Below are 11,637 nucleotides of genomic sequence, written 5' to 3' on the forward strand. Positions count from 1 at the left end.
AAGAACGCAAAATAGCTGACTGGCTAGAAATGAAACGGGCTTGCATTAGAGTCTGCCTTAATGAGGAGGATGGAGCGCTTACGTACAACATGTCACTTTCCATCCTTTGATGCAACGCAGAAACCACACCTATATGGAGTTACAGGCTGTAACTTACAGGGCGCAGCACGCAGATCACAAATGACGACAGTGACAGTCAAGAATCGGACATTTCCTCTCTTGTCTTGGCTTAACCGTTTGTCCGCTTATTGTGGGGCCGATGTTCGGAGCTTGGGCAAACCAGAGCCGGGCGGTTGATCTGCAGTCCATGTGTCTGCCATCTGTTCAACGTCTTGGCATTCGACTGTCAGGTTGTTGCCAGGTTCCCGGCTCAAATTACAAATGCTTATTCTTGATCCTTGTTGTTGTATGCGTAAAATATACAAATACGTAAATCTGCTGTCCACATGATTGCTGGTACAGTAGGTAGACGTATAAACATATCTTTTGGGTAATGGCCGAGATTAGGACAGCTCAGCGAAACACGACTACCGAGAACAAGATTGCAAGCTGGACGAACGACGCCAAAATTCTCACAAATGAAAGACCGAGATATCAGATTGTACTGTAACCGGATTGGCCAAGTATCGTGGCTTAGTCTATCGCAGCATTGAGTCCTCACATCTTAATGGTCGAAGAGGCAGCTGAGATAACGTCGACATTTATTCCTCAGTCGTGGTTAGAGACCACCAACAGCTCATTCCACGGGCCGATATCCGCGAACTGAATTAGGAAATCGACGAACTGACTCGGGATCAGTGGCATGACAGTAGATGCTCGTCTGCAAGGCTTCCATCCATGTTGGTCCCTGCAAGAGTCCGTTCCAGAACTTGTGGTAGCTCTACAGCTCCTGTTGTAGACCCCTCGTTTCTCCAACGATCGGTCAAGCTCAAGCTCATTAATTACGTGGCTTCCTGGCCGCGGCATCGTACCGGCATGGTTGATACACATCATCTCGTAGGCAGACACATCTGTACCCAAGCATGCAGATAGCCACGAAGCCTCCATCGGGCACTTCCATACTCAGACAAATGCGACGACTACACCATACCGGCAAGCTCTATGCATACGGCTCCCCTGGTAATGGCTGGCTGCCGAACGAAACAACTTGGTCACCTCTGGACGGTTGCCAGCAGGCGCCGGCGACGAAAGCACGCTGCTCAGCCACAAGTTGGCCAAGGACGTTCATGTTGGGGTTGGCCTCCTGAGCAGAGGCAGTGATGGCCTCACGAGTCGCAGCACCCTCACGAACGGTGGCGTCTTGCACGTCGGTGAGGAGGTCGATTGACTGCTGCTGCTGAGCAGAGATACCTTTGAGGAACTGGCCAAACTGAGCCGCTATGGCAACAGAAGGACTTGAGCCCGCTGTCCGCAGGTATGCTAGGTTAGACAAGCACAGCATAAGAGACGAAACAATTTAGTCAACTTATGGCAAGTTAGACAAGTATAGCCTAATTTATTCTGGTAACCTAAACATTAGGATAACCCTTCAACCAGACTCCTCCTCGATGTTCCTCTCAAACAAGACTTGCGATATCACAGCCTTTTCAGTATCGCTGAGAATATTGGATCCATCGTGATACCCCTCTCGATATCCCTCTTGCCATTTTTGCTCATGCCGTGCCCTTTCTTCTTCTTTGTATCCCGCCTCAAACGCCCACGAATATCCTGCTTTAAGCGCTTCCGGTTGATTTGCTCTGAGCCCTGCTTTGAATCCTGCCCTGAGCCCTTCTCGGTATCCTGCCCTGCGCCCTGCTTCATGCCCTGCTTCGTGCCCTGCTTTGCATGCCTGCTGTACTGTCTAGTTACCAGCTACCGTGATCTCGTCAGCCGTACCAAGCATATGCTCGACAAGGCAGTTCGCCAGATCTGGGTGTTCGATAGTCATCTGCTTCATCCGTTTTTTCATCTCGTCTCTTTCGACTTTAGACTTTATCATCATAATGACTGCCTGCCAAAGTGGGTCCGCGTCTTGAATCGCATAAATGTCCAGTAGGATCTCTTCAAATTCGCTTGTTGACTCGTAGCTCGCCCATGATGCAGTGACCCAACGGCGGTTGCCAGCAATGTAAAACCGATCTCGTGTGAGCAGTTGGAGAGCCCGTACGCCGTAGGTGACGGCGACTTGATAGAGCTTCAGGGCCATTTCGATGGCCTGCAGAGGGGGCTTTTCGTGTTGTTGACGCTGGGCAGGCGTCTCGCCTGTTGAGCTTGTAGTCGAGTTCAACCTAGTAGATCTTCTAACAGAGCGCTTCGGCGAATCAACCTGCATTTGTTCGGGTTCAGGTTCGGCAGCAGGAAGCGCACATCCCGGGAGGTGCTTCAATCTAGCTTCGATCTCTTCGGCCTTCAAACTCGCAACTTTCTGGGCAGGCGTATCGCCATCGAGAGTGTACGTCCCTGTGTAAAGGAATTCGATAAATCGTTGAAACACGTCCGGCTCGACATTCTTGATCTCCACATTTTTTATGGTGCGTTTCTACTAAAGTTAGGATAGATTCATGGCAGTGATTCACTGACGTAGGTACCTACCTTTGGCGGAGTGGTGAAGGCCAAATCGAACCACGCACTTTGGGTGCAAACAACCAGACGGTGGACCTTGAAATCGCGGTTGCCGCAGGTGATAGTGACGTCGGGATATCTTTCTTCGATGAGAGCTTTGCAGAGACCGCTGGGGAGCGAAGAGGTGCATAAAGCATCCGTTGAGTGCTCGCCGGAGTCTTTCATGGTGATGGATGTTAAAGAGATGCCTTTCGAAAGATGTGATGTGGGAGAAGATGTTGTTTGTTGGAAACCTAGGCCTCCCATCCGTCGGCAGATGAAAGTCTGTTTGTTGCAGTGCACGACCAGACGGAAGTCTGCATCTTCTTGCCAAACTCAAGCTTTTCCTCGTTTCTGATAAAACAAACACTGCCGGGCAACTGCGTCGCAGCTGCATCCCTTCCTACTTCGAGTCGCCACATAACAGACGAAATACCTAATTTGCCTAGGTACGTCTCCGACAAAACTTCCTTCAACTTACTCTTTAGGTTCAGGGACAGGTACCGGACGAAATATCCTCTGAGGCTTAGGCTTCTGAAACAAAATATCCTAAATGCTGGCATAAGGTAACTAAATTATTTCATCTTTTATGATTTCGGAATAGGAGAGTGGGAAGTTACAGATTCAAGGCACACGATATGCAACTTGCCAGCTAATTACCTCCTCTATAGTCATTCTCAACGCAATAAACTGCCCAAGTACTAGTTAGACGGGAATAAAATCCGTTGTCGAGCATATGTCTTAACACCCTCCCGATCCAGATCCTCATCATCGACCAAGTCCGTCCCCCATTTCTCCGGAAACAAGGACAGAATCCAGTCACCAGCACCATCGAGCGACTCTTCTAAGCGCTGTCCTATGATCTTGTTCCAATAACAAACCGCGCCGAATCCCACCGCTGAGATACAAATCGCCACGAAACATGGAGCGAGGACCGCGGCCTCTGGCCACCTGGTGATGATAAAGTACAATGCTGTACCTGCTATCCCAGCCCATAGACCAAAGTAGAGAAGGAAAACAAATACCAGACACACCGTGATGAACACGCAGGCGCAGGATATTACTGCAATGAAGGCGCATATGAACTTGCAGATGGCGCGGTTGCTGATGGAGTCAAGACGGAGAGATGAGGAGCGACTTTTCGGTGTCCAACGGTTGAGGATTGTTACACGGACGTTCTTGGTGAAGTCTTTAACTGAAGGCGATCGCAAGAAGATACGTATCATGTACGTGACAAGAAACACAGCGGCGAGCGACAATCCCCACGTCCATATACTAGGCGGCGCGTCGGTAAGTTCTGCAACCTGCATCGAGAAAACAGCCGTGATAAAACTCAGCGGAACAAAGAAGAACGCGAGTTCCGTCAACTTATTAATACCAGAAGTCTGATCAATAACAAGAGCCGACTGAGTAATTCCCGTCGAAGCAATAAGGAAGTTAAGTGTTTGTTCAGATCTTGACTTTAGAGAAACAAGCTCTTCGGAAAGTTCGACCAGTTCTTCAGAAAAGTCGAGTATCTTTGACTTTTTAGCATGGTCTGTCCACTCGTTTAATTCTTGGAGTGTAGATCTTATCCAAGCCATGTTCTGTCGTGTAACGGTGCCTGCATCTTGGAGCAAGTGCATGTGTAGGTCTGCGCCGAGGTCGGAATCGATGTGGTCTTGCATGAGACGGAGTTCGGCGAGGAGTTGCCAGAGATCATCGAGGAATAAGCGTGTGAGGAGCGACGGAATTGCAGAACCTTCCTGGCATAGTTCTGTGGGGGAGATGTTGGTGAGGTATCGGGATACTAGGTCCATAGTCGACAGAGAATACTTCCGCGCGAAATCCCGATCGCGAACGTAGGATTGGCGAGTTTTGTATATATTCCTCAGCTTGGTTTGATGTTCCACGTCATATTCTGAATCACTGGAATCAATGTAGTCGCTGTTATGATCCTCTTTGCTGACACCCGCGGCATTTAATCTCTCTTCTTCATTGCCCCGTGGTCGGTTCCTTCTCTGTCTCTTCTCCTCTTCTTTCTGTTGCTTTCTCGTGAGTACTGGTGGAGGCGGGTCGAGATATGTTTCCCCTGGATCGGCTGTTCGCCATAGTTCTTCATCTGTGTATGATTCGAATTCCATTGCTCGAGGCATGAATGTTAGACATGGAGTTGTCTCTTTTGTTTTGTCGTTGCGCATCGTTCGGGGTGGGTCAAAGACCAGAATGACTAGAATGTGTAAGCTTGGAGTGTGTTGAGCCATGAGCAGAGGATGTACTTACTCGTTTTCCTCCCCTCCTTATCAACACTCGACCAATATCCAATACCCTCCGGTGCCATGACCCTAAGATCCCTATCCTTCCAGTACTCCGCATTCCGACGAAGTATAGGAAAGAAAGTGCTATAAGGACGATAGACATTGGACGTCTTGATCCTATCCGCCGTCCCCTCGAGCTTGGCTGTGACTTTCGGCATCTCGGGTAGAACAAACCCCTTCTTACCCTTTTTCTTCGCTGCTTTATCTTCCTTCTTCTGCATCTTCTGTTCGGCGCGCTTCTTCCTCTTGTCCGTCAAAAGTAACCCCGTCTTATCAAGAACAACGTCGCGCTCAACAGTCCACCGTCCATCAGATATCCGACCCGCAATCTCATCCTCATGAAAACCAGGTCGACCGAGATAATGCATCGCACCAAGCCTTCCCCAGCGAAGATGAGCCCAATTCCTCGCCGTCCTCCTTGCAACGTTCCATTCCGTCCTTTGACCAATTCCAGGCAAAGGACGATGTCGAAACTGTGTTTCTCTCTCATTCCAGTTCATCCATACTGCGTTCTTCAGCTTTAAACCGCTGTCGCTGGCGGAGTAGCCTGAGGCGATGAGATGCTCGTACCAGAATTCGGGATCTACTGAGTATAGCTGGCCTAGGGCGCCCATGACGAAACGGCTTAGATCGCTGACCATAATGACTCGTGTTTGAGAACCGTCTGGTCTGGTGTTGATGGCTGCTGCTAGGTCTCTCTTTGTGGTGATGAGTTTGCTTTTTTCCACTTCGTCGTTTGCGAGATAATCGATGATGGAAATGGTAACCGACTCCAAACCCTCGAAGCGCTCTCGTCGAGTAACGTTAAGCCACCGTGGATCCCATCTTGCTCTGTTGTCGAGTTCATTCATATACAACTCGGAAACAGTCTCTATCCAAAGCTTCGGATCAGAAAACTCTTCCTCATCTTCACTTTCCTCATTACTCTGTCGAATTCCGCCCGCAAAAGTGTCCATATCACGTCTATTCCTCCCGAAGGAGAGCGGATGTGGTACATGGCGCGGTCTTTCACCAGAGCCGACCTCTTTATCTGTGATGCGCGACTCTAGTGAGTTACGTGGGACAGAGTATTCGGGCTTCCAGCGCTGGGAGAGGGGAGAATCGAGGTCATAGCCGCTGAGGCGCTCCTCGTCTGTGAGGTCGCGACGTTTTCTGTTGAACATGGCGGACGTTGTCAGGGTCAAGTTCAGCCTTCAGCCTTCAGCCTTATCAGGCGATAGGATATTAGGCTGGACCCTTGTCAATCAGATTCTAGCCTGATGGGGTAGTGTCCCTCATTAGGGACGATGACCGATGTTGCATTGTATTCCATTAGGCAAAGAGTTGCGTATGTGCTTTGAATGATGCATACTAATCAAGAAGCCCCTCTTAGAAATCATGATCAGGAGCAAGTCAGATTGGATGAAGACCGATTGACAGTTGACGCCTGGAGAGACGAGACGGGAAACAGTGGAGATCCCGCTATGGCTACAGCGCAGCCTGGGGAATGATTCCTCCAGGTTGGTTCAATCATTGGAGAAAACAGCGCCGGCTTCATGATCCAGAAGATGAATATATACATTCTTTAATTGAAATATGTCCAAAGAATTATGTTCAAAGAAGTTCGCTTTCAAATTGCAGTCGTGGTTTCATTATCATCCCTTTGGTAATCGTCATCCCGAAGCGATCACCAACTTCGACTGCCAGCGCCTCCGGTCAGCCAAGAGTCCAGCTTGCCGATCTTTCCTCTCCTGTGCGGCGACAGAAGCACATCGCAGAGCCGCTTGATGCTAAAAATGCCCTATACTCAACCGCAAAATCGCTTAAATCTCCTTTAGATGGATTTCCTGGAATAGCGGCGCAGTGTTGGTCTTCCCTCAAATCCTGTTCTCTTTACCGGTCGGCTTGTGATTGAGAGCGTATCGTTGTGTCATGGTGTCAGAAGAATTGGCCGCTGCAAGCATAAGAGACGAAATAATTTAGTCATCTTATACAAGCTTAGGCTAGCAATTAGGCCACTTTATTTCTGTAGCCTAATGTAGAGGACAATTCTTCTCTTACCCACCTGCGTTGGTGTGGTGGTCATTATCTTTTCTTCGTTTCTTTCGTAATCTTGTCGCTGTGAATGAGAGCGACTTGGTGTCGGTGAGATATTGCGATGTGTGTAGGATGATATGGTTTTGAGACTCGAGCAGTGCCTCTGTAATCGCCGGTCTGGGCCTCATCTTGCAAAAATAGGTAGGATCATGAGGCTATGTCGGTGACACTCCAGAGCTGACACCTTTGAAGCCGAGCGAACCGGCGCTCTGGTTTCGACACGTGGCTGTTTTTTCTTGAATTGTCGCAGGCTTCATTTCACAACCTCCTTCTTCTTGCGGCCCTGAAGACATAACCAGGCGCAGGTTATGAGAAGAACAACGATTATGATGGGTATTTTGACCAAGAGGAACCATAGTGTAGAGATACCGATAGACCGCCCTGACCGCCGACTTCGGCCGGACAGTTTTGTCTGGGGGTCCTTTCCGAGAGGTTTTGATATCGGTACTATTTCCGCTAATCAGTAAAGCCTCTAGAATAAGCTGGTTGAGTCAACATACAATTGAGCTTTTTATCGACTGTCGTGATGGCGACATCCTCAATCTCTTGTATGAGAGTAAGCGGTGTGGGTAGAGAAGCCATGACTGCTGATGCTGATGGAATTGAAATCTGGGGAAACGCTTGTTTATGTATCCAAATTAAGTTTTTGAACGTGTCCCGGATCTTTATGCGCCTTGAGTTTTGCTTCAGACTGCGGTGAACGTGCACGAACTGCCAGCGAGGGACTGACTGACGTGTCAGCGGGTCAGCGAGACTCGGCTAGAATGGGATGCAAGAATTGTATGATTATGGATGATAAGAGAGGTTGGGTTGGGTTGGGTTGGTCTAAGCTGACCGTCTCGTCTCGGCAGCCGACGCGTTGGTTATAAATATAATGATACTGAGCTGAATTCGTTCAACGTTGTTCGAATAAGCTAGTGGAGATGGTGAGAAAGCCAAGCCACCGTCGCGAACTGCCGCCTGAAAGCGGAATTGATGGGCTTTGAGTGAGGTAGTCTTAGGTGCGACTTGTACTCCGTATTGTTAGTGGTGAACAGGTGAAGATAAAAAGGTGTGCATTCCATCCCTGTTCTCTGACGCGGGACAACTTGTCAGGGTAACATAGGGTTCCTCGCGTCGCTGCTGTTCCCTGCACTGCGAGTCAGGAATACCAAGTAACTATGTTTGAAGGATGGAGCAGGAATTGGGCACACCTTCATGAGGAAAATAGAACCCGACATGGCTTTATGATGTGTAGATAAGAAATAGATATGTCTTGTTGAGGATCTCACATGGTCATGTTGGGGACATGTGTGTACTATTCTTTATCTTTTTAACATTCGTGGCCTATTGTTTGAGACACGTGGAAATAGCTTCACATGTTCAAACGAGTAATAGATATCAGAGCATACGGAAACGGCATCTAGATGATCAGAAACGGTACTCACTAGTACGCCGACAGTTCCGAGAGTCGGTATTATCTCAGAATAAGCTTATCGTTGGCTGGACATGGGTTGTTGACATTGGTTGAATTGAGATGGACTAACCTTCAGCAAATGATGCACAGTCAATATATAAAGGATTAACAACGTTGTTTACTAAACAATTGACTCGGCTTAATGGTCTAGCGGTATGATTCCTGCTTTGGGTTTATCACTCTTGCAGGAGGTCCCGGGTTCAATCCCCGGTTGAGCCCTCTCATCTTCTTTTTGCAAGTTCAAATGCTTGCTGTTCACTCATCAAGGTGCTTGGACAGCACAACAACAGGACTGAGCGATTTTTGGTCGCCGGCATAAGCTTACATGCGGTCTCTCAATAGCGCGATGCAGTTCCACTTGTCGAACTGGTGGGGCTCACTCATGAACTGCCACTCACGGCTTCATTTTGCAACACGCGCATATGGTCAGTGAATGAGAGGATGTATGAATTGGAAATGAAAGCGAAAGGTCTTGTCGTGTGATGTTTTGTGTTTATTTGTCTCATATATGTAGATCGGTGTGGCTGTTTGTTGTCTTTGTCTTTTGATGATAGGCGTTCACCTCAATGCATGAAAGATTCGGTTTGTTTGCAATCTCGATTACTTTCATTACAACACCAACACATGTAGCTTAGAACGCAAAACACAACTTGGAATCCTTTTATTAAATTGAAAATTTCCTTTAAACTTGTACTGAAGTTCAATCTCGTCATGCAGGATCCCTGAGACGTGATCACAGACTGAACTCGCCAATGCTGCAGGGTAACCATCGTGGCGTTCAACACAATCCAAACAGAGATGTCATAAACCCATGTTACTCATGACCAGTAACTGCAAAGCCTACCACGTACTCACACTCCTCATTACTGTCTCAACAGCAATATGATCCAAGCAAAGGAATGGCATACCAAACTCATGTGCTCTAAGCAGCAGCCATCTCAATCTCCCTCCCTTTAACACTCCTCCACTCAACCAACAAAGCCCCAATAATCGTCGCCGCAGCCGTCCCAGCACCGACATAGAAACTCGTCGTCAAAGCATCATTGTACGCCTGAATAACACCATCCAGCCACTCCTCTCTTATAACGCTGCGAATATTCGTCGCGCCAGTCGCAATGACAAAGTAAGGATCTAGTCCAGGTACATGCTCATGTATCTTGTTGATAAGCGTGTTGGTAAACACCGTGTTGCCCGCTGTAACACATAGCGCGCCGCCGAGGGTTTGGGAGAAGACGATGAGCGCTGTGGCAGTGGGGATGTCGACCATTTCGCACACGACTTGTACCGCGATGAGGGATTGTTGCAGACCGATGCCTACGCCTATTCCGGCGATGAGCTGGTAGCCTACCCATTTGGCCGTTGAGGTTTCTACTTCAAACGTGGTGATGACGCCGAAGCCAATGGCCATGAGGATCGAGCCGGCAATCATGAAGGGTGTGTAGTAACCCCAGGCACTGACTGCTGCTCCAGCTACCATGGCGCAAGAAACGATGGCGAGGAGCATGGGGAGGTTTCGAACACCTGACATGATGGGGGATTGGCCTTGTACTGCTTGGAACCAGATGGGTAAGAAGTACATAGCCGTGAGGAAGCATGCCCCTGTGTTGAAAGAGAACCAGGCGCCGGCCCAGACACTGCGCATCTTGGCGATACGAGGGGGCACTGTTGCACTCTCGTCCATTTTGTATTGCATAAACACAAACAAGATGAGCAAAAAGGCAGAAAGCATGAACAGCGACGTGATGGTAGAGTCACTCCACTCATAGTCAACACCGCCCCATTGCAGAGCAAGCAGAAGACATACAATGGCGGGCATGAAGATGGCTGTCCCGATAGGATCAAGCTGCCAGAAGCGAACTCGCCAAGTCGCAGGCTCAATATCCCTCTCAGGTTCAGGAAAGAAGAAAAGAATGACAACAACAGTGATGGCACCGATGGGAAGGTTAATGTAGAAACACCATCGCCACGATACCTTGTCTGTGAAAAGTCCACCAAGCAAGGGCCCAGCAACAGAAGAGATACCCCACATACCACTAACAAGACCAGTATAAACAGGCCTCTTGTGAAGAGGTACAGAAAAGGCAAGGATGGTGAGAGCACCAGCAAAGATACCTGCGCCGCCGACGCCGGCGATAGCACGTCCGACGATGAGGGTGACACTATTGGGGGCGACACCGCAGATGAGACTACCCACCTCGAAGATGGCAATGGCTGCTAGGAACGTCCACTTGATGCTGCCGTAGGTATACAGTTTGCCGAAGAAGAGCTGCAGTGCGGCTGTTGTGAGCATGTATGCTGAGCCGTACCACCCGACGTCATTGAGACTTTCGAAGGCGTCGGTGATTCTTGGAATAGCGGTTGCAATGATGGAGTTGTCTGACGTGTTAGCTGAGGTTGGTAGGTATGGGGATTTACTTACCGAGGGCCATGACAAAGACAGCTAGACAGAGAGCGAGAGTGATCAAAGCAAGTTTCACTCCTGTAGGATACTCTTGTTGAGCACCCGAATGTTCCGCGCCGCTCTCAGGAGGCACTGACTGAAGTTTCTCAGTACTTTCAGTAGGAACAGCAGATCTAGGCCGAATCTCATTATACCGCACCGAACCCATAACAGGATGGGGATACTCCTTGCCATGATGTTCGGGCATGCTATAATCAGCTGGCAAAGAGCGAACACTAAAGTTACTGGGGGCAATAGACGACGGTCGACTGACACCATTGACGTCTCTGTCTTTGTTAGAACCAGAAGCACCGGGATGCGTCTCAAGCCACTCGTCAGCATCTCTGGCAAGCTTTGCAGTTTCTGTATCGAAGTTGAAATAGCGAGATGATTCTCGAAGGGAAGAGTAGAGAGTTTCTTTTGGGAGACGGACACTCAGGTGCGAACGACTTGTCGCAGCCATTGAGTAGTCTGGGGCGGACATGATAGAAGCCATCTTGAACTGTATTAGATACTGAGATGTTAACCGTGAGTAGAGAATAGTCAACCGTGAAGTAAAAGACAGCCGACTCAACTCCCTCGAACGGGAAGACATCCTTTTAAACCTCATCTTCCACTCACTTCCAGCAATGTCACACAACAGAAGAAGTTCATGCTGAGCTTCTCGTCTTACACTTTCTCTCAAGATCTTCACCTGCAGTTGTGGCAAGCACGAGATGTGGCATTCCGCGATGACTTCAGCGGCATTGACCAAGAAGAAGGCGTACTACGATAAGATCGTGTAGCCC

The 11,637-nt window shown here is 48.8% G+C and overlaps 4 protein-coding genes and 1 non-coding gene across 5 annotated transcripts; 1 reads left to right on the forward strand and 4 right to left on the reverse strand.

Annotated features, from left to right (window-relative positions):
* Positions 1–1,640: 1,640 nt before the first annotated feature.
* B0J16DRAFT_118257 (uncharacterized protein) lies at positions 1,641–3,064 on the reverse strand. The gene is made up of 2 exons (XM_046121577.1): positions 2,572–3,064; positions 1,641–2,518 (listed from the first exon to the last, which is right to left on the reverse strand). Exons 1-2 carry the CDS (start codon positions 2,845–2,847, stop codon positions 1,841–1,843), a joined length of 954 nt encoding a protein of 317 aa, XP_045985549.1. The 5' UTR covers positions 2,848–3,064; the 3' UTR covers positions 1,641–1,840.
* B0J16DRAFT_118256 (uncharacterized protein) lies at positions 3,065–6,143 on the reverse strand. Its single transcript, XM_046121576.1, has 2 exons — positions 4,843–6,143; positions 3,065–4,789 (listed from the first exon to the last, which is right to left on the reverse strand). Exons 1-2 carry the CDS (start codon positions 6,038–6,040, stop codon positions 3,282–3,284), a joined length of 2,706 nt encoding a protein of 901 aa, XP_045985550.1. The 5' UTR covers positions 6,041–6,143; the 3' UTR covers positions 3,065–3,281.
* A 1,063-nt stretch (positions 6,144–7,206) lies between these two features.
* Positions 7,207–7,535, reverse strand: B0J16DRAFT_383505 (uncharacterized protein; the record flags this gene model as incomplete). The annotated part of the gene is made up of 2 exons (XM_046131341.1): positions 7,207–7,400; positions 7,454–7,535. The coding sequence occupies 2 exons, from the start codon at positions 7,533–7,535 to the stop codon at positions 7,207–7,209; spliced, it is 276 nt and encodes a 91-aa protein (XP_045985551.1).
* Positions 7,536–8,545: 1,010 nt separating this feature from the next.
* On the forward strand, positions 8,546–8,628 carry B0J16DRAFT_t110. The gene has a single exon. It is a non-coding gene; the product is annotated as a tRNA-Pro (tRNA).
* Positions 8,629–9,331: 703 nt separating this feature from the next.
* B0J16DRAFT_266123 (major facilitator superfamily domain-containing protein) lies at positions 9,332–11,345 on the reverse strand (the record flags this gene model as incomplete). Its single annotated transcript, XM_046123414.1, has 2 exons — positions 9,332–10,785; positions 10,829–11,345. 2 exons carry the CDS (start codon positions 11,343–11,345, stop codon positions 9,332–9,334), a joined length of 1,971 nt encoding a protein of 656 aa, XP_045985552.1.
* Positions 11,346–11,637: the final 292 nt, after the last annotated feature.

Source organism: Fusarium flagelliforme (genome assembly GCF_020744385.1).
Source record: "Fusarium flagelliforme strain FIESC 12 MPI-CAGE-AA-0113 chromosome Unknown B0J16scaffold_3, whole genome shotgun sequence".
Taxonomy (NCBI): Eukaryota; Fungi; Ascomycota; class Sordariomycetes; order Hypocreales; family Nectriaceae; genus Fusarium; species Fusarium flagelliforme.